Source organism: Gymnoscopelus braueri, assembly GCF_963280865.1.
Source record: "Gymnoscopelus braueri genome assembly, chromosome: 2".
NCBI lineage: Eukaryota > Metazoa > Chordata > Actinopteri > Myctophiformes > Myctophidae > Gymnoscopelus > Gymnoscopelus braueri.
Window position 1 is genome coordinate 5,817,834 of NC_137604.1, and position 22,503 is coordinate 5,840,336.

At 42.7% G+C, this 22,503-nt stretch overlaps 1 protein-coding gene across 1 annotated transcript in view; it reads right to left on the reverse strand.

The window, feature by feature from the left end:
- Positions 1–22,503, reverse strand: part of pmm2 (phosphomannomutase 2) — a 46,113-nt gene that overhangs the window by 8,966 nt on the left and 14,644 nt on the right. The window contains exons 3-5 of the mRNA XM_080416137.1: positions 735–811; positions 518–609; positions 208–307 (exon numbers count right to left, since the gene is read on the reverse strand). Coding sequence (XP_080272263.1) covers positions 208–307; positions 518–609; positions 735–811 — 269 coding nt within the window. The remainder of the gene's footprint in view (positions 1–207; positions 308–517; positions 610–734; positions 812–22,503) is intronic.

Genomic DNA, 22,503 nt, shown 5'->3' on the forward strand with positions numbered 1-22,503 from the left:
AATAATGTTAAAAAATAACAAGCTTGCAGTGAGCTTGTAGATCTGCTATTTTTTGAGAACCACAGTTCTAAACCACTGTTCTAAATCCCAAGAGTTTCCTGAAAAACTTATGTTGCTATATACACGTGTCAGATTCATATATATACGCTATAGCTAAAATCTACAATGACACAGATGCGTTCCAGGTTTGAATGGGTTAAGTTGTACCTTGTCGAGTTCATAGAACTCTATCCTCTCCTCTTGCGTACAGCTCCGTCCAATGGGCGATACGTTCAGCATGCCGTTACGGAACTCTATGAATGTCCCCCTGGTGGATATAATACATCAACAATGAACATTTCATTTCAATCAAATTAAATTCCCAAACTGAAAATCAATATACAATTATTTGTATCCACATCATCAACTAAAATGTCATGATCGTGTGACAGCCCTGTGTGTGTGTGTGTGTGTGTGTGTGTGTGTGTGTGTGTGTGTGTGTGTGTGTGTGTGTGTGTGTGTGTGTGTGTGTGTGTACCGTTTTTTAGGGAGTTTAATCTTAGCCAGGTAATTGAGACAGAAGTTGATGAAGTCTTGAAGAAGCTCTTCTCCCATATGGGCCTGGATGGACTAATAACACAGTGGGGGGAAACTGTATAATTTAGATTTAGAAACTACAGCAATGCTTACTATCACAATATAAAAGAGAAATATCACGTACAGCAACTTTAATGTGTTGTGTAAGTGGGTGTTACCTGGATAGAGTGTAGCTCTCCATTCTTATACGCCACCAGACCATTCTCAGCAAATACATAATCCACCCTCTGTATCACTATAGAGAGAGAGACACACACACACACACACACACACACACACACACACACACACACACACACACACACACACAGTAAAAATGGTGTTTCACAAAGCAAAAAGTTACAATTCAGAAAAAAGGCAAAAGTGGCAAAGGTTTTAAGACACACCGGCTTTTGTGAAACATGTATTATGATGATCATCCATAATGATCTTGCAGATATGCGTTCTATTAAATGCATCACTTGCTCGCCAAGAACAGACACACGTTCTATCAAAAAAAATAAAAATCTTTTTGGAAATTCCATAAGAGGGTGCTCTAACACAGCTAAGGAATGATCCCTCGTCACTCAGAGAAGAAATAGACGGACGTGACGTCTTAAAAAAAAAGGACGTCCGTCCTCACCAACGTTAAGATTTTTAGAAAAACACTTCCAACTCAGATTATTTTTTTTCAACAGGCCATAGCTCCAAAATGGCTGCTCGCGTTAGAAATGTTATTGTTCCAGTGGATAGACGGGTCCCTCCCCCAACCCACGGACATTTTTTTTAAAAACATATTTGTGTACACAACGTGGCTTTCCACGGCTTTTCAAAGATTGTCTATTCAAGGTAATAATTTTTTTTGAGAAGTCATCAGACTCAGTGGAAACCAAGGGGCCAGCTTCCTGCTTTGAAATTGAGTCGATATAGGAAGAGAGTTCAAGTGACAGTTCATACGAATGGCCTGTAGTTTCGCTGTTTTACCCCTGCTGGTGTCAGAAAGAATTTATCTTAAAGGACAACTTTGTTTTTTTACAACCAAGGTTTATGTTTAGCCTGTAATTAAAGTAAATAAAAGATGAGTGTTACATTTTTTTCATTTACTGCTTTCTACAGTTTTAGCAATTTTCATGATCTTTTCGGGCAGGTGGCTAAATATATATATTTACTCAATAAAAAAGGTCCCGTGGTCTTTGATGGCCAGATGTGAGTTATTGGGGGCTAGAAGAGTTACTGTAAATAACAATAAAGAAATCGCCGGGTTATTGTGTAAAAAAATACATATTTAGCCACCGGACATAATGCCCCCGCCCACTGTAAAAAAAGATCGCAAAAATGGCTAAAACTATAGAAAGCAGTAAATGAAAAAAAATTAACACCTTTTATTTACTTTCATTACAAGCTAAAACATAAACCTTGGTTGTAAAAAAACAAAGTTGTCCTTTAATGCAAGCGGATGGGTTTTTGACAAATTTTAGACTTGATTTTCTTACCTTAATAAACATCGTCATAAATACTATATGCTTCCAGTCGATAGTTTAAAGTCTTCTTTCAATCATCATGATATGGGTTTCAGTAAATTATGGTCCCATTTTTTTTTTATTGACGATAAAGCTTAGTTGGTCTCACTATTGTGTTTAGCCTGTTATTGAGCATTTGTATGTGTGCACGTATGTGTTTATTATTGTACTACAATACATTATTTTATATAATTATATATCATATAAAATATTCGAATATTGAAAATAATAAGGCATTGTAATTCGAGTGGGCTTATAGAGGAGAACAAGACTTTTAGTACGTCAGGTAATCTGAACAAACACCGGCGTATCCACACTGGGAAAAACCTTTCCAATGTAAACGGTGTGACAAGAGTTTCAATGACTTACAGCAGGTAATCTGAAGACACACCTGCGTGTCCACACTGGAGAAAAACCTTCCAACTGTAAACAGTGGGACTGAAGTTTCAGTAGGTCAGATAGTCTTAAGACACACCGGCATTTGTGAAACATGTATGAATGATGATGATCCATAATGATCTCGCAGAGCTTTCCAATCCACGCTGTGTGGCTACCATCACCAAATCAGGCTGCTACTGCATGCTTACAGGGAATGAGGAGCAATGATCCGGGGGGAGGTAACCATAATGCTTCATTTATGCACGTGCTGCATGCTGAAAACGGATATAAAAGCCCACAACGCTCGTGGAAGCGGTGGCTTTCCATGTGGATCTCTGCCGTCATGGTGATCATGATGTCATATTGATGACATCACATCTTGCCCAAATATGGAGGGTGGGCGGCAGCCTCGCGCACATCGGCGTTGCTAGGATATGCATGGCAACCGATTGTGTTGTGAGTGAAGTCAGACCAGAGCTCTGCTCAGCTTATAAGAGGTGTGAAGTTGCTTTAGACTTCCGGGCATATTTGCCAACATTAGCCATAGATGGATAACACCGTAAGGGGAATCATGGCAGGACGCCCAGAAACCTATATAAGGGGATGAATGACTCATTCAGTCCCGACCTTTAGTGACCCAGTCGATCCCAACCTTCCCATATATGGAGATCCCCATAGATGGAGACAACCAACCTCCCCAAGTCTGACATCATTGAATCTCCTAGACAGCTATATATGGAGATACCTGGGCACACCTAGTAGGCTTGACCTCGACTAGTCGAATAGTCGACTAATTAGGCGCGGGGGGTTCGAGTCGACTGCGTGTCTCATAGTCGAATTATTTATATATTTATTTTTTTATTTTTAGGTGGTGTAGCCGCCCCTATAAGTGGGGTTGGGACACCTCATTAGCTGTACTATGATTGGCTCATTAGTACACCCCTAGCTGTACTGTGATTGGCTGACTCTTTTGGCTGACTCTATTCAGCACTGTGATTGGCTAGCGAGACACATGATGACATTAATAACCTATAAAAAGGATTATGCACTTCAAAAAATCCATATTTTTTTTTAAGTGAGCTTCCATCACTATGATGACCACTGTGATGACCACACCGCCCATTTCACACTGGGTGTGATTTTTTATTATTTGACTGAGAGATTGGCCTAGTTTGTTATATTAATTAACTAATAGTTGGCCAAAACTAGGATATTATACATCATGATTTATTGGGAGAAACCAATAGTATATGTTAAATCAGACACTAAGCACCCCTACAGCCCAAATGGAATGTTTCTCTATTGCAAATTTTTTGCATGATTTGACTGAGAGATTGGCATCGAATCAGACTGATTCCACTGCCAATCTCAGTCGAATTATGAGATTGGCAGTCTCATATTTATTTATTATTATTATTATTTTTTGGTGTTGCATTAGTCGACTGCCAGTCGACTATTGGCAATTAGTCGCCAATTAGATTCGACTAAACAAATCCTTAGTCGAGGACAGGCCTAATACCCAGCTCTGACATCAGAGAACCCCTCCCGGAACTCCCTATATGGAGATAACCGAAACGTCTGGGACTGACGTCACAGTCCCATATTAGGGCATAGCGGAGATAGCCCGCTCCATATAAGGAGATGCCTGACACTACCTGACATCATCGTAGTGACATTAGGGCCGCAGCCAACAGTATATAAAAAGGCTCGATATGTCTTGGGAGAGTAGAGTTCCAGCAGCGACCCAGAGAGACATTAACTCCTTCCAGAGAGCCAAGCATCAGACTCATCGTTAGTTGGTTTACACAGCCTAAAGCATATTCTCACAGTGGCTTTGGACCTGTTCCACTGCACTCCACTGAGACCAGAAGATAGTTTGTGCTCATATAGTTTTGTGAGAGAAAGGCATACAGAACTTTGGTAGACAAAGAATACAGGGAGATAGAGAGACGACACATTTTCCAGCATACAACTCCGTCCCCATCACAGTTCATGTACAGCAGCAGCTCCGACCATGAACAGCCACTTGTGGGAGGAGTGTGGTCCCACCAATCCTCCCAGACTGAGCTCTCCTGTTCTGAGTGTACCTTCACGTCTCATCCGAGCCATGACGACCACGGCCGCCAAACGCCGAGGAATGGACGAATCAGCTCAGAGGCCCGTCAGCAAATAGTCAGCTCTGTAACCAACCGGAAACAAGGAGACACAGACCCACCGAAATCTCACAGTCATCAACGGTTTACCGAGATTTTACCTCAACCAGGAGATGTAAAGAAAAATCAGACGATTTACACGGGAACAAAAACTCACGTCTGTACACAGTGTGACAAAGGTTTCAGTAAGTTAAGTAACCTGAAAAAACACCAGCGTATCCACACCGGAGAAAAGCCTTTCCACTGTAAATGGTGTGACAAGAGTTTCACTGAGTCGGGTACTCTGAACAGACACCAGCGTATCCACACCGGAGAAAAGCCTTTCCACTGTAAATGGTGTGACAAGAGTTTCAGAGAGTCGGGTACTCTGAACAAACACCAGCGTGTCCACACCGGAGAAAAGCCTTTCTACTGTAAACAGTGTGGCAAGAGTTTCAGTCACACAGACAGCCTGAAGAATCACCAGCGTGTCCACACTGGAGAAAAACCTTTCCAATGTGAACAGTGTGACAAGACTTTCAGTGAGTCAGGTAATCTGAACAAACACCGGCGTATCCACACTGGGGAAAAACCTTTCCTTTGTAGACAGTGTGGCAAGAGTTTCAGTGAGTCGGGTACTCTGACCAAACACCTGCGTGTCCACACTGGAGAAAAGCCTGTCCTTTGTAAACAGTGTGGCAAGAGTTTCCATCAGATAAGTCACCTGAATACACACCAGCGTATCCACCACACTGGGGAAAAACCTTTCCTATGTAAACGGTGTGACAAGAGTTTCTATGAGTTACGTACTCTGAAAAGACACCTGCGTGTCCACACAGACCTGATGAAGACCATTTGTGGAGAGACAGAAAGATCCCAAACCGACTCCGACGCTGCCATGGCGCAGCCGCGACCTGCACCGACCCAGTTCCGACCCGCCGACCCCATACCGACGACCCCAAACCGACCCCGCCGACGCTACCATGACGCAGTCGCGACCTGCACCGACCCGCCGACGCTGCCATGACGCAGTCGCGACCTGCACCGACCCAATTCAGACCCGCCGACCCTAAACCGACCCCATACCGACCTCATACCGACCCTGGACAGACTCTCCACCGACCCCGCTATGGCGGAGACCGACGGAGTCGATTGTTCATGGCACCAATGTCAATTTCCGATCCATCGACCATATCTGCAGTCTTCTGGCGCAGCTGTTCACCCCCCCACCTGGGTGCCCCCCCCGGCCCAAGGTGTCACTCATAATAATTTTATATTTTGCGCATTAACACAGAGCGGTTGAGATTTCATTAAGCCAGATCTTTGTCAATTTTACTTGAATTCTTATCATTTTAATGTTTATATGATCTGTAAAGTTTATATTTTCATTTGGTATCAGTCATGAATTTATTGTAATTTATTATAATTTATTTTCTTATTTTCTGTAATTTATTTCCACCCGCGTAATTACGCACGTAATATAATCTATCTATCTATCTATTTTTTACAAACTTTAGACTTGATTTTCTTACCTTAACTCATTCACTGCCTGAACTATTTCTGGCCGCGTTTGCCCACTGCCAGAGATTTTTCATTGAAAAAAGAAAAGTACTCAGGAGCCGAGAGACAGATTTTTTAAGTTTTAGGTTAACAAGGAAGTGGATGGGAGTCTAGATCTTCGAAAAATCATATCTCCTTGCTCTTTGGGTCAAATTTGGAAAAAAATATATAAAAAATAAAAATGAAATCATTTTTTTGAAAAAAAAAAAAATATTATGTTTTTTACGTTTTTGGCAGAATTGGTAATTGGATATAATTACGTTTTTTACGTTCTAGGCAGGGAATGAGTTAATAAACATTGTCATAAATACTATATGCTTCCAGTGGATAGTTTAAAGTCTTCTTTCAATCATCATGATATGCGTTTTAGTAAATTATGGTCTCATTTAAAAAAAAATTACGATAAAACCTAGTTGGTCTCACTATTGTGTTTAGCCTGTTATTGAGCATTTGTATGTGTGCAAGTGTGTGTTTATTATTGTAATACTATACATTATTGTATATAATTATATATCATAAAAAATTCAAATATATTCAAATATTAAAAATAATAAGGCATTGTAATTCGAATGGGCTTATAGAGGAGAACAAGACTTTTAGTACGTCAGGTAATCTGAACAAACACCGGCGGATCCACACTGGGAAAAACCTTTCCAATGTAAACGGTGTGACAAGAGTTTCAATGACTTAGAGTAGGAGGTAATCTGAAGATACACCTGCGTGTCCACACTGGATAAAAACCTTTCTACTGTAAACAGTGTGACTGAAGTTTCAGTAGGTCAGATTTTAAGACACACCGGCATTTGTGAAACATGTATGAATGACAGTGGTGGATAGTAACCAAGTACATTTACTTAAGAACTGTACTGAAGTACGATTTTGAGGTATTTTTACTTTACTTGAGTATTTCCAATTTCCAATACTTTTACTTCTACTCCACTACATCTCAGCGGCAAATATTGTACTTTTACTCACTACAATTATTTGAAAACTTTAGTTACTAGTTACTTTTCAGATATAAATCATGATATAATGAAACATACATTGACCACTTTAACCCTATGTTATACATAGGCTATTTGAAAATAGCCGATCTACAAGCTCACAACGCGACGCGATGCAACGCATTGTGAGCTTGTAGATCTGCTATTTTCAAATATTTAGTACTTTTACTTTAAGTACATTTTGATGCAAATACTTTTGTACTTTTACTCAAGTAAATTTTGAATTCTGGACTTTTACTTGTAACAGTATTTTTATATTGCAGTATTGGTACTTTTACTTAAGTAAAACATTTGAGTACTTTTTCCACCACTGATGAATGATGATGATCCATAATGATCTCGCAGAGCTTTCCAATCCACGCTGTGTGGCTACTATCACCAAATCAGGCTGCTACTGCATGCTTACAGGGAATGAGGAGCAATGATCCGGTGGGAGGTAACCATAATGCTTCATTTATGCAAATGCTGCATGCTGAAAACAGATATAAAAGCCCACAAGGCTCGTGGAAGCGGTGGCTTCCATGTGGATCTCTGCCATCATGGTGATGATGTCATATTGATGACATCACATCTTGCCCAAAATATGGAGGGTGGGCGGCGGCCTCGCGCACATCGGCGTTAATAGGACATGCATGGCAACCGATTGTGTTGCGAGTGAGGTCAGACCAGAGCTCTGCTCAGCTTATAAGAGGTGTGAAGTTGCTTTAGACTTCCGGGCATATTTGCCAACATTAGCCATAGATGGATAACACCGTAAGAGGAATCATGGCAGGACGCCCAGAAACCTATATAAGGGGATGAATGACTCATTCAGTCCCGACCTTTAGTGACCCAGTCGATCCCAACTTTCCCATATATGGAGATCCCCATAGATGGAGACAACCAACCTCCCCAAGTCTGACATCATTGAATCTCCTATACAGCTATATATGGAGATACCCGGGCATACCTAGCTCTGACATCAGAGAACCCCTCCCGGAACTCCATATATGGAGATAACCGAAACATCTGGGACTGACGTCACAGTCCCATATTTGGGCAAGGCGGAGATAGCCCGCTCCATATATGGAGATGCCTGACACTACCTGACATCATCGTAGTGATATTAGGGCTGCAGCCAACAGTATATAAAGGCTCGATATGTCTTGGGAGAGTAGAGTTCCAGCAGCGACCCAGAGAGACATTAACTCATTCCAGAGCGCCAAGCGTCAGACTCCTCGTTAGTTGGTTTACACAGCCTAAAGCATATTCTCACAGTGGCTTTGGATCTGTTCCACTGCACTCCACTGAGACCAGAAGATAGTTTGTGCTCATATAGTGTTGTGAGAGAAAGGCATACAGAACTTTGGTAGACAAAGAATACAGGGGGATAGAGAGACGACACATTTTCCAGCCTACAACTCCGTCCCCATCACAGTCCATGTACAGCAGCAGCTCCGACCATGAACCGCCACTCGTGGGAGGAGTGTGGTCCCACCAATCCTCCCAGACTGAGCTCTCCTGTTCGGAGTGGACCTTCACGTCTCATCCGAGCCACGACGACCACGGCCGCCAAACGCTGAGGAATGGACGAATCAGCTCAGAGGCCTGTCAGCAAATAGTCAGCTCTTTAACCAGCCGGAAACAAGGAGACACAGACCCACCAAAATCTCAAAGTCATCAACGGTTTACCGAGATTTTACCTCAACCAGGAGATGTAAAGAAAAATCAGACGATTTACACGGGAACAAAAACTCACGTCTGTACACAGTGTGACAAAGGTTTCAGTAAGTTAAGTAACCTGAAAAAACACCAGCGTATCCACACCGGAGAAAAGCCTTTCCACTGTAAATGGTGTGACAAGAGTTTCACTGAGTCGGGTACTCTGAACAGACACCAGCGTATCCACACCGGAGAAAAGCCTTTCCACTGTAAATGGTGTGACAAGAGTTTCAGAGAGTCGGGTACTCTGAACCAACACCAGCGTGTCCACACCGGAGAAAAGCCTTTCTACTGTAAACAGTGTGGCAAGAGTTTCAGTCACACAGACAGCCTGAAGAATCACCAGCGTGTCCACACTGGAGAAAAACCTTTCCAATGTGAACAGTGTGGCAAGACTTTCAGTGAGTCAGGTAATCTGAACAAACACCGGCGTATCCACACTGGGGGAAAACCTTTCCTTTGTAGACAGTGTGGCAAGAGTTTCATTGATTCAAGTAGTCTGACCAAACACCTGCGTGTCCACACTGGAGAAAAGCCTGTCCTTTGTAAACAGTGTGGCAAGAGTTTCCATCAGATAAGTCACCTGAATACACACCAGCGTATCCACCACACTGGGGAAAAACCTTTCCTATGTAAATGGTGTGACAAGAGTTTCTATGAGTTACGTACTCTGAAGAGACACCTGCGTGTCCACACAGACCTGGTGAAGACCATTTGTGGAGAGACAGCGAGATCCCAAACAGACTCCGACGCTGCCATGGCGCAGCCGCGACCTGCACCGACCCGCCGACCCCAAACCGACCCGCCGATGCTGCCATGACGCAGTCGCGACCTGCACCGACCCAATTCCGACCCGCCGACCCTAAACCGACCCGCCGACCTGGACAATCCTCAGACCGACCCGCCAACCCTGGACAGACTCTCCACCGACCCCGCTATGGCGGAGACCGACGGAGTCGATCCTTCATGGCACCAACGTCAATTTCCGATCCATCGACCATATCTGCAGTCTTCTGGCGCAGCTGTTCACCCCCCCACCTGCGTGCCCCTCCCCCACCGGGACCCCCCCCGGACCCCCCCCCCCCGCCGGCCCAAGGTGTCACTCATAATAATTTTATGTTTTGCGCATTGACACAGAGCGGTTGAGATTTCATTAAGCCAGATCTTTGTCTTGAATTCTTATCATTTTAATATTCATATGATCTGTAAAGTTTATACTTTCATTTGGTATCAGTCATGAATTTATTGTAATTTATTTTCTTATTTTCTGTAATTTATTTCCACGAGCGTAATTACGCACGTAACATAATCTATCTATTTTTGACAAACTTTAGACTTGATTTTCTTACCTTAATAAACATTGTCATAAATACTATATGCTTCCAGTGGATAGTTTAAAGTCTTCTTTCAATCATCATGATATGAGTTTTAGTAAATTATGGTCTCATTATACAATAATTGACGATAAATTGTGTGTTTATTATTGTACTACTATACATTATTGTATATAATTATATATCATAAAATATTCAAATATATTCAAATATTAAAAATAATAAGGCATTGTAATTTGAGTGGGCTTATAGAGGAGAACAAGACTTTTAGTACGTCAGGTAATCTGAAGACACACCTGCGTGTCCACACTGGAGAAAAACCTTTCTACTGTAAACAGTGTGACTGAAGTTTCAGTAGGTCATATAGTCTTAAGACATACCGGCATTTGTGAAACATGTATGAATGATGATGATCCATAATGATCTCGCAGAGCTTTCCAATCCACGTTGTGTGGCTACTATCACCAAATCAGGCTGCTACTGCATGCTTACAGGCAGTGGTGGAAAGTAACTAAGTACATTAACTTAAGTACTGTACTTATGTACAATTTTGAGGTATTTGTACTTTACTTGAGTAATTCCAATTTCCAATACTTTTACTTCTACTCCACTACATCTCAGAGGCAAATATTGTACTTTTACTCCACTACATTTACTTGAAAACTTTAGTTACTAGTTAGTTTTCATATATAAATTATGATATAATGAAACATACATTAACCACTTTAAAACTATTCTACCACTTTAAAACTATTCTATTCCTAGGCTATTTGAAAATAGCATATCTACAAGCTCACAACGCGTTGCGATGCGACGCGTTGTGAGCTTGTAGATCTGCTATTTTCAAATATTTAGTACTTTTACTTTTGGTACTTTAAGTACATTTTGATGCAAATACTTTTGTGCTTTTACTCAAGTAAATTTTGAATTCTGGACTTTTACTTGTAACAGTATTTTTATATTGCAGTATTGGTACTTTTACTTAAGTAAAACATTTGAGTACTTTTTCCACCACTGATGAATGATGATGATCCATAATGATCTCGCAGAGCTTTCCAATCCACGCTGTGTGGCTACTATCACCAAATCAGGCTGCTACTGCATGCTTACAGGGAATGAGGAGCAATGATCCGGTGGGAGGTAACCATAATGCTTCATTTATGCATGTGCTGCATGCTGAAAACGGATATAAAAGCCCACAACGCTCGTGGAAGCGGTGGCTTCCATGTGGATCTCTGCCGTCATGGTGATGATGTCATATTGATGACATCACATCTTGCCCAAAATATGGAGGGTGGGCGGCGGCCTCGCGCACATCGGCGTTAATAGGACATGCATGGCAACCGATTGTGTTGTGAGTGAGGTCAGACCAGAGCTCTGCTCAGCATATATGAGGTGTGAAGAAGTTGCTTTAGACTTCCGGGCATATTTGCCAACATTAGCCATAGATGGATAACACCGTAAGCGGAATCATGGCAGGACGCCCAGAAACCTATATAAGGGGATGAATGACTCATTCAGTCCCGACCTTTAGTGACCCAGTCGATCCCAACTTTCCCATATATGGAGATCCCCATAGATGGACACAACCAACATCCCCAAGTCTGACATCATTGAATCTCCTAGACAGCTATATATGGAGATACCCGGGCATACCTAGCTCTGACATCAGAGAACCCCTCCCGGAACTCCATATATGGAGATAACCGAAACGTCTGGGACTGACGTCACAGTCCCATATTTGGGCAAGGCGGAGATAGCCCGCTCCATATATGGAGATGCCTGACACTACCTGACATCATCGTAGTGATATTGGGGCTGCAGCCAACAGTATATAAAGGCTCGATATGTCTTGGGAGAGTAGAGTTCCAGCAGCGACCCAGAGAGACATTAACTCATTCCAGAGCGCCAAGCGTCAGACTCCTCGTTAGTTGGTTTACACAGCCTAAAGCATATTCTCACAGTGGCTTTGGATCTGTTCCACTGCACTCCACTGAGACCAGAAGATAGTTTGTGCTCATATAGTGTTGTGAGAGAAAGGCATACAGAACTTTGGTAGACAAAGAATACAGGGAGATAGAGAGACGACACATTTTCCAGCCTACAACTCCGTCCCCATCACAGTCCATGTACAGCAGCAGCTCCGACCATGAACCGCCACTCGTGGGAGGAGTGTGGTCCCACCAATCCTCCCAGACTGAGCTCTCCTGTTCTGAGTGTACCTTCACGTCTCATCCGAGCCACGACGACCACGGCTGCCAAACGCTGAGGAATGGACGAATCAGCTCAGAGGCCTGTCAGCAAATAGTCAGCTCTGTAACCAACCGGAAACAAGGAGACACAGACCCACCGAAATCTCACAGTCATCGACGGTTTACCAAGATTTTACCTCAACCAGGAGATGTAAAGAAAAATCAGACGATTTACACGGGAACGAAGACTCACATCTGTAAACGGTGTGACAAATGTTTCAGTAAGTTAAGTAACCTGAACAATCACCAGCGTATCCACACCGGAGAAAAGCCTTTCCACTGTAAACGGTGTGACAAGAGTTTCAGTGAGTCGGGTACTCTGAACAATCACCAGCGTATCCACACTGGGGAAAAACCTTTCCTTTGTAGACAGTGTGGCAAGAGTTTCAGCTTTTCAAGTAGTCTGACCAAACACCAGCGTGTCCACACTGGAGAAAAGCCTTTCCTTTGTAAACAGTGTGGCAAGAGTTTCAGTCACGCACACAGCCTGAAGAATCACCAGCGTGTCCACACTGGAGAAAAACCTTTTCAATGTAAACAGTGTGGCAAGACTTTCAGTGAGTCAGGTAATCTGAACAAACACCGGCGTATCCACACTGGGGAAAAACCTTTCCTTTGTAGACAGTGTGAAAAGAGTTTCAGCTATTCAAGTGTTCTGACCAAACACCTGCGTGTCCACACTGGAGAAAAAGCCGTTCTTTTGTAAACAGGGTGGCAAGAGTTTCTCTGAGTTACGTAATCTTAAGAGACACCTGCGTGTCCACACAGACCTGATGAAGACCACTTGTGGTCGAAACGTTGCCTAACTAAATAAAAACTTTTCTAATGGGAGCTTAAAACGGTGTGCGGACTTCCCCCTCCTTTCCTGACAAGAGTTTCAGTAGGTTTTTTAGTCTTAGGACACACCAGTAGGGCTGGGTGCGGTAACCGCAATACCGCGGTGCGGTATGGCGCCCCACATGTCGGGTTCATTACCGTGATAAAAAAAAAAATATATATATATATATATATATATATATAAAATATATTTATATGAAATATTTTATCCCCACAAAAATATATTTTTGCCGGTGGAAGTTATACGAGTGAAATGAAAAGTTTACCATATTAGTGTGACTGTGATTATTCATGAACATAATATCATGACATGTCTATTCTAGCTATAAACGAGCAGATCTACAAGCTCAGCGACAGTAAGTCCCAAAGTGTTGCACTTTTGCTGTAGAAAGATGAGATTTACAACCCCTGATAAGAGGGGGGAGGCACCGCTGGGGTCGACAGGAGTCAGAGCAGGGCCAGTCCATTATTAAACTTATGGGGGTTTGCTTTTGTGTGTTCCTGATAATTAAATATTTCTTGGCTTTAGTATTACAAAAATTGTTAGACTGAATATATATAGTCTACACACACAACACGATATATAAAAAGTAAGCATAAGCTGTTTGAGTTACATTATTTTCAAGTACTTATAGCGGAAAAACACCCGTTTTCATACGCGAATACTAATGAAGTACTGTAGCCTACTCACTGAATGGCAGGTCGTTGAGTTAATGTGTGAATTCCGTTGCCAGCAGCCATTAATTATCACCTCAAGAACAATACAATAGCCACACACATCATAAGCCATCAACTCAGAGTTACACTAGTTAGACCACATTCTTGCGGTTTGTATTGCTGCGCCCCCCCCAGCCCAGCCACTCCTGGATGCATCGTATCAGATGCGTATCAACGTCAGATACGCCGTTTCGAACGTTTTTTGGATGTATACGGTGGTGACGGGAAAAATCTGCAGGCCATACACACCACTGGCTTGGGTCGGAGTCGCCAGTGTAATTTCACTCTCATATATATATACACCTCGTCGTACGATAGCGTCTTACATCACGTGTCAAAAAGAGCAGATCTACAAGCTCACCGAGCTTGTAGATCTGCTATTTCCGGCAGCCGAGATCAATCGATTGACGGCATTCACGCCACGGCACTGACCAGGCATGCAAACAGCCCCGAGGTGAAAAAGGTGTCACACAATTGCCCTATTTGGGTTCAAAAAGGTGACTGTAGCTGAAAAGTGACACTTTTGCATGTCTGACTGACGCAAAAAATACGACGGTTTCATTTATTTCATAACAAACAGGGAAAGGTTCCCTATTTTACTTAAACCTAATAGTTTTTATCTGAGATCAGGCTTTCCAATAATCTTTGACGGATTACGTTAACGTCATGGTCATGGAAGATAAACATTTGGAACGATGCCACGGCCACGCAGACTGGTTAACTACGAGAGATGAGAGAAAACATCATCCAGACCAGGTATCTCTCTCTCTCTCTCTCTCTCTCTCTCTCTCTCTGAGCTATAACCCTGGACCCCCATGATGTAGGCTATTCGCGGGGGCAGTTCGTAGGTGTCGAACTCGAATTTATAGTTTTATACATTTGAAAACTTGTGAAATGGGACATTACTTTTACTTTTGTACTTTTAAGTATATTTTGATACCAATACTTTTGTACTTTTACTCAAGGGCATTTTGAATTCCGGACTTTTACTTGTAACAGAGTATTTTCATATTTCAGTATTGATACTTTTACTTAAAGTTGTACAATGCAGAATCCCAAATAACGATTTTTAGCAACCTCTGCTGGTCACTACCGTCACTGCATACAATTTCCGTAATCCTCGATTACCCAGAATTCCATTCGTTTTCACCGGAAGCCGGAAGCGTTTCAAAAAGCGATCTTTTAATTGTTTTATACTATCTACGGATCGTTTCTCTTAGCCAGTGGAGCATTAGTTACCATGAGCTGTGCTTTCTTTTTCTGTTCTTTTTCGATCTTCCAATCCTACATTCTCTTAACATCAGCGTGAGGTTCCTTTTTGCTATTACCGCGGTAGTTCCTGGCCAAACAGGAAACCGTTGCGGTAGTTCCCCCCTTCACCGTTCAATAGAAAATATATAAATAAAAGGCTTCCGGGGGTGAAATTCATGGAGAGGGTGTTGTGAAACTTTTGCCACTGACAAAAGATATACAATTTAACTTTAGTTTTGTTGAAAACGTTACCTAGTATTACTTTAAGTACAAGATTTGAGTACTTTTTCCACCACTGCTTAAGAGCAAAACTTATTTTTGTTCGGCTTACTTCAGACAATGCAGTCTTGCATTGCATAGGTGATGATAATGATAATAATAATAATAATAATAATAATAATAATAACGACGGTGGCCACCGTCGGTAACGGCGCGGTAACGGTAATGGCACGGTAACGGTGCGGTAACGGTGCGGTTCTTTAAAATTGGCTGCGGTATTACAAAAATTTTGCGCGTGCATGATGCGGTACATACCGCCGTACTTTACCGTCACGGGGAGTAATTACCGCAGAAAATAAAAATCCATACCGCCCCAGCCCTACACACCAGCGTCTCCACGGGGGAGAAAAACCTTTCTACTGTAAACAGAGTGACTGAAGGGGCACGGTGGCGCAGTCGGTAGCGCTGTCGCCTCACAGCTAGAAGGTCCTGTGTTCGATTCCCGCAGGGGACGCTGTGGGCGCTGGGGGTGTGTTCTCTCCTCCGCGTCATCAGTGCCCATACCCTAGGTGGGGTTGGCGAAAGGGCCTTTCTGTGTGGAGTTTGCATGTTCTCCCCGTGTCTCCTAGGGTAGGTACCCTCACAAAAACATGCAGTAATCCTGGTCACTATACTGCCTCTCCCTGGCCAGCCGGGGCGCCTGATGGAGGGGAAAGGAACTGGTTGGAATAGCGTGTTCCTTCCACGCGCTACGTCCCACCAGGGAAACTCTCCCCTGTCAGGTGACAAGGTGGTCAGTCGGCTCTCATGCATTGAAGGAGGCATGAGCTCGGCCCTGGCCTCCCTAGGTTGGCAGAGGGAAGGTAGTGCCCAGGATTACATAGACAATTGGCACTGGGTGTAAAAAATAAGGGTTACAAAATCGTGGGATAACAATTTAGAAGAAAAAAAACTGAAGTTTCAGTAGGTCAGATAGTCTTAAAATCCACCCGTTCACCGCCATTGACGGATATTGAAGGAAAAAAAATAGGGGAAACACGTCCAGAACCCAAGATATCGTGATCCGAACATTTACTGCTCCATTCACTTCCTGGTTAAGTTATTACTTTAAAATCCTGTATCTCAGCTGCTGTATTTTACTATTTATTTTTGGCAAAACATGCCATTTTCAACTGGTGTCAACTGGTCAACAAGAGAACGGGAGGTCACCATGACTTTTTTTATTTTCACGGAAGCACAGTGATTTCCTCTGTGATCCATCATACTGGAGATAAATATTCTGTGGTTCATGATGAAAACAGATATACAAGCCCACAACACTCGTGGAAGTGGTGCGTCATAATCCCCTGTCGCCGAGCTTTGCGAGACGTTTGTACCGCAAACTTAACTTAAACTGTCATCTTACTATCTTATCTTACTATCTTACTATCTTATCTTACTATCTTATTGTGGGATCGCTTTAGCCATTTAGTGACGTCATAATGCATAATGCCATTCTAGTGAATGGTAATGCCATTCTAGTTATTATTATTCCCCCCGTCTTTTGGGTCATTTCAATGGAGAAGTGCCATTTAGTGACGTCATAATGCATAATGCCATTCTAGTGAATGGTAATGCCATTCTAGTGACGTCATAATACTGATGTCATTGTATTATGACCCTACAATAACACTACTAACACTATCAATACTCAAGACCAGCTCAACATTCTTAGCGATCCCACACTGTTTCTTCAGGAACAGTACTTTCTAGTCTTACTATCTTACTTCTTACTACTATATATATACTATCTTACACTAATATATTTGCTGCTAGTGTTATTGTTACTACTTGGACTGTATCTCTTTCTGTCTCTCCTCTGTCTGTCTCTCCCTCTCTCTCTCTTCTTTCCCCCGACACGGTCGAGGCAGAAGGCCGCCACCCTAGAGCCTAGGGTCTGCCTGACGTTTCTTCCAGTTAAGAGGGAGTTTTTCGTTGCCACTGTCGCAAAATTGCTTGCTCAGGGTGGGATGTCGGGTCTCTTCTCTACATGTAAAGTGTCTTGAGACAACTTGTTGTGATTTGACACTTAATAACAATAAAATTGAATTGAATTGAATTACTGTCCAGGATTCGCAAGCACAAGATCACTCCACATGCCTCCAAGACCTGCCACAGACTGTTGATCAGAGCTATGGTTATTATTTAGGCATCTTACACCACCTCGATCAGTGATCAGACTCTCGGTTTGATTGATTCTCTAATTCGCCTATCAGACCCTCAGCCTGATCTGGCAGGTTGCCATAGCAACCGGATACAGGAAGTTGGACCTCTTTATCACATGACCGAGGTTGGGAGGTTGGGACAAGAGGTTAGAGCCGCAAAGCAAAGCGGGGAGGGAGGAGAGGAGAGGAGAGGAGCCGAGAGGAGAGGCCAGAGAGGCCGGACTTCGCATGACGTGTGTGCAGCACTATAATTAGGCCAGCAAAGGTCGCTGTCCTGGTTCATAAATATCTCTTACAAAGTCATGCCACGAAAAAGAAAACTATCTCTGGGCCTTCGGACCCGAGACGCCAAGCGCAAGCGTTTGCTTCGTGCAGGAGAACATCTAAACGCAACACGCTGTAAAAGCAAGAGCGTAAAGCGTATAAGGACCACAAAAAAGGACAGAAACTTCAGAAGGGCATGGACACCTCCACACCAACCCACACAAATAGTTGACTTTCACACACCAACTATGGATAGAGTCTGCAATTCATGCAATGCTTTCATGTTCCCCTGGGAAACATCAAAAGGTCGTGTTGGTAAGAAGTCCTTCCGTGACTGTTGCCAATATGGAAAGATCCAACTCCAGCCATTCATGGACCCCCCTCCTAAGCTACAATCTCTGTTAGACAGGGACTCTCTCCAATCCAGGCAATTCATGGACAAGATCAAGCAGTATAATGGTTTAGTATCAATGGCTTACAGGAACGTCACTGGGAAGACAGTGGAGTTCAAAGGACAAGGACCAAAGACATTCAAGATGAGTGGCCAGATGTACCACATTACTCCATCTGCAATCTTTCCTGACAGCACAAAGAAGCCCAAATTCTCACAAATCTTTGTCTTTGATGAAGATAATGAAATTAAGAACCGCCTTCATCAAGCAAAAGGAGACAAACTTATTATGAAAGACACATTGACCTTGATTCAAGATGAGTTAAAGACAGTCAATCGTTTAGTAAAGTCCTTTCAAACCGGTGCTGACATCTTCAATGCAAACCCAATTCGGGAACTCAAAATAGTGTTCAAAGCTAAAAGCTCACAGGGGGCAAAGAAATGCCACCTTAACCCTGATGTCCCTGATGTGGTTATTGTGGCACCAGGAGATCAGATAGAGCATAGGGACATTGTACTGTACAGAACAACAATTGATGCACCTAAACACAGAGAGACTACACAGATTCATGAACTCTACCCTATGTATGACCCAGCTGCCTATCCCTTGATATTACGACATGGATATGCTGGCTTCAGCCTTGATAATCCCATCATGAAGGTTAATGCAAACCCAACCACTGACAAAATTCTTTCTTCAGATTCCATATACACCAGAGAACCAACTCCTTCAACACTGTACTGAAATCGGGAAAGCTACAGCAAAATAGAAAGTGGCCGGATGAAGTACTACAGAAGTAGGGAATTGCAGTACCAGTATCCAGGTCTGACTGATGTCCTGGCTACTCAGCTAAATCAGCCAGAACATACTGAGGAAACAAGGATTGGTAAACAGATCTTTCTTCCGGCTTCACACACCGGTAGCCCCAGATACCTCTACAAACACTATCTTGATGCGCTTGCCATAGCAACCAGATACAGGAAGTTTGACCTCTTTATCACAATTACGGCAAACTCAAAGAGTGACGGTGTACTAATGAACATATTCCGAGGACAACAGCCGGGTGACAGACGAGACATTCAAGTCAACAAAGTTTTCAAAAGGAGTCTCGATGAACTTCTCCACAACATCAAGCTCGGTGTCTTTGTGAAGTTAAAGGCTAGAGTACACACCGTTGAGGGACAAATGAGAGGACTCAAACATACCCACATCCTACTGCTCCTACATGAAATCTTGACTGTGGATGACATTGATCAAATAATTCGAGCAGACATACCTGACCCACAGAAGGAGCAGGAGCTGCATAAGCTGGTTCGTCAATCCATGCTACATGGACCCTGCGGGACAGCCAACCGTAACAGCCCCTGCATGGTCAATAACACCTGTTCCAAGAACTTCCCTAAAGACTTCTGTGATAGCACTCGACTGCCTCATGATGGCCATGGCTACCCACAGTACAGGCGGCCCAATGACGGTGCCACCACTGAAAAGAAAGGCTTTCTATTTGACAACAGGTGGGTTGTGCCTTACAACCCATGGATCCTTCTCAAATACAAATGCCATATCAATGTTGAATTTGTCGGCTCCTTCCATGCCATCAAGTATCTCTACAAGTATGTCCACAACTCGATGTTGGCACTGTCAACATTGAAGATAAGGATGAGATCTCCAAATTCATCAATGCCAGAACAATTGATGCTCATGATTAGGGATGGAGCTCGTTAATTTTTATTGATAATGAGCACCTTATCGAGCCTGCTTATCGAACCGGGCTTTTATCGAGCCCACTATCGATCTTTTTCTATTATTAAGAAAAAATAATCACACCCTGTGTGAAGTGGGCGGTGTCTTGCTAGCTAATCACAATACTGAATGGAGTCAACCAATCATGTACAAAAGATAAATACATTTATTGAAACACTCTTTATGATGGACGAAACCATAACGTGAAAAAAACCAATTTTTGGTTTTTTTCACGTTATGGTTTCTTATATAGGGCTATGCACATGTGTCATGTGACACTGGCCAATCACAGTCCTGAATAGACTGTGATTGGCCAATCACAGCGCAGGATAATTGTACAAATTTCCTGGGCCCAGATCACAGCGCAGGAAAATGTACATTTTTCCAAATCTCACTTATAGGGGCGGTTTCACCGCCCAAAAAGACGTGAGACGAAGAATTCTGAACAGAACCGGTATCTTTTTTTATTGGCCAGTTGTGACAGTGAGTTTGTGGCTGACCACTATCTAAAATTAAATGAAGATGACAAAAGTTAAAAATATTTTTGCCTATCATTAAAACAACCATTCATATAATGTGCAATAAGTGTTAAATGGCTTTATATTATGAATAGTACTGTTATAATTACTATAAAATCTCTTGAAGTCTCTTCAACTCTTTATAAACAAAAAATGCTTATTTATTTTTTCTATTCTTTTTTCTTTGTTTTAACAAAGATATATCACTCTCACTACATTTTACTAGGGCCTTCAAATACAGTACTTTTCTAACAGACAGAAGGCAAGTGACCTTTTTACTTTTGGAAAATAATATTGAAGAAACGGTTAATGTGTGTACTGTCACTTTAAAGGCACAATTTATACTTCATCGTACGACGGTGTCGCGCACCAAACATAGGCGATCTCCAAGCTCACACTGCGTCTGTTCGCACCACGTTGTGAGCTTGTAGATCTGCCATTTTCGGCAAGACGGCAACGATAGACTGAGAGGACGGACACGCTCAAGCAACACTAGTTATTCATTCACAGGGAGATCCCAAACGGATTATTATCAATTGGATTATTAAAATTGTCAAAGGAGACTTGCTACCTTGGGTAGAAGAGGACGAGTGAAACTTTTGAGCGTTTCACTCGTTAATGCCATTGTTTCACCGCTGCACCGCACATGTAAACACAACAACGATGCAACCACCCGCGAGTGTACAAATGGAACCAAATGGACGCTTACAGTCCCCTTAAAATAGTGATGTAGTGAGCCAATACAATTCCTCTTCCTTGTTTCCCCGGGCAGCGCTGTTTTGCACAACTTGCAGCTATCAATACACTTTTAGACCGACATGTTTGTGCCAGCGTGGGTGATTAGATTTATTTCTTGATCGCCTCTTGTTTTGATAGTTTAGACATGACGTCATGGGCCGCTGCACTCGATAACAGGCTCGACAAGCCCAAAGCTTATCGAAACCCGGGTCTCGATAAATTCATGCCCGGGTATATAATGGACCCGGTTTTCGAGCTCCATCCCTACTCATGATGCACACTGGAGAACAATGGCATATAAGATCCAGGACAGATTCCCTGCTGTCATCAATCTTACTATCCACACCGAGGGCCAACAAAGTATCATCTTCGAAGAAGGCCATGCACAGGAGGCCCTGACAGCAGCCAAACCCACTACACTGATGGCCTTCTTCCAGCTAAACAACACTGACCATAATGCAAGGAAATATCTTTACATGGAGATTCCAGAACATTACACTTGGATTACTCAGACCCACATGTGGAAGAAAGTGTGGTGGTACGATTGTAATGATGTGTTGACTACGGACCCCCAGCTGCGGCTCAAGACTGTGAATGCGGACCGGGCCTCTCCATGGAGCACGACCGTGGATTTCTACTACATTACACTATACCACTACACTATATTGTATATTATCTTAACATTCTTATATTATACCATTATATACTGCATACACATTATTGCTGTACTATATTATATTATCAAATACTATCTTACAATATTATATTTGCTACTATTGTTATTGTTACTACTTGTATCTCTTTCTGTCTCTCCTCTGATAAAATGGTACCATTTTTTTCTACTTGGTCTGTGTCTCATAGGAGGGCTGTGGACAGTCCAGAAACACGTCTACCAGTGACATCATCGTTAGGCACGCACGAGAGCAATGGCTTCTTTTATTGCATTGCAACTTTCCAGGAATAGAAAGCCTGCAGTTTCTATTAGCTTGGATTCCCCATTGATGATGTCACTGGTAGACGGGTTTCTGAACTGTCCACAGCCCTCCTCTGAGACACAGACCAAGTAGAAAAAAATTGTACCATTTTATCATGAGTTTTAGTGAGGACCTATTATATGAAGATAGGTTGAAAATCGGTGAAGTCGTCCTTTAAGGGGGAGTTTTTGGTTGCCACTGTCGCAAAAT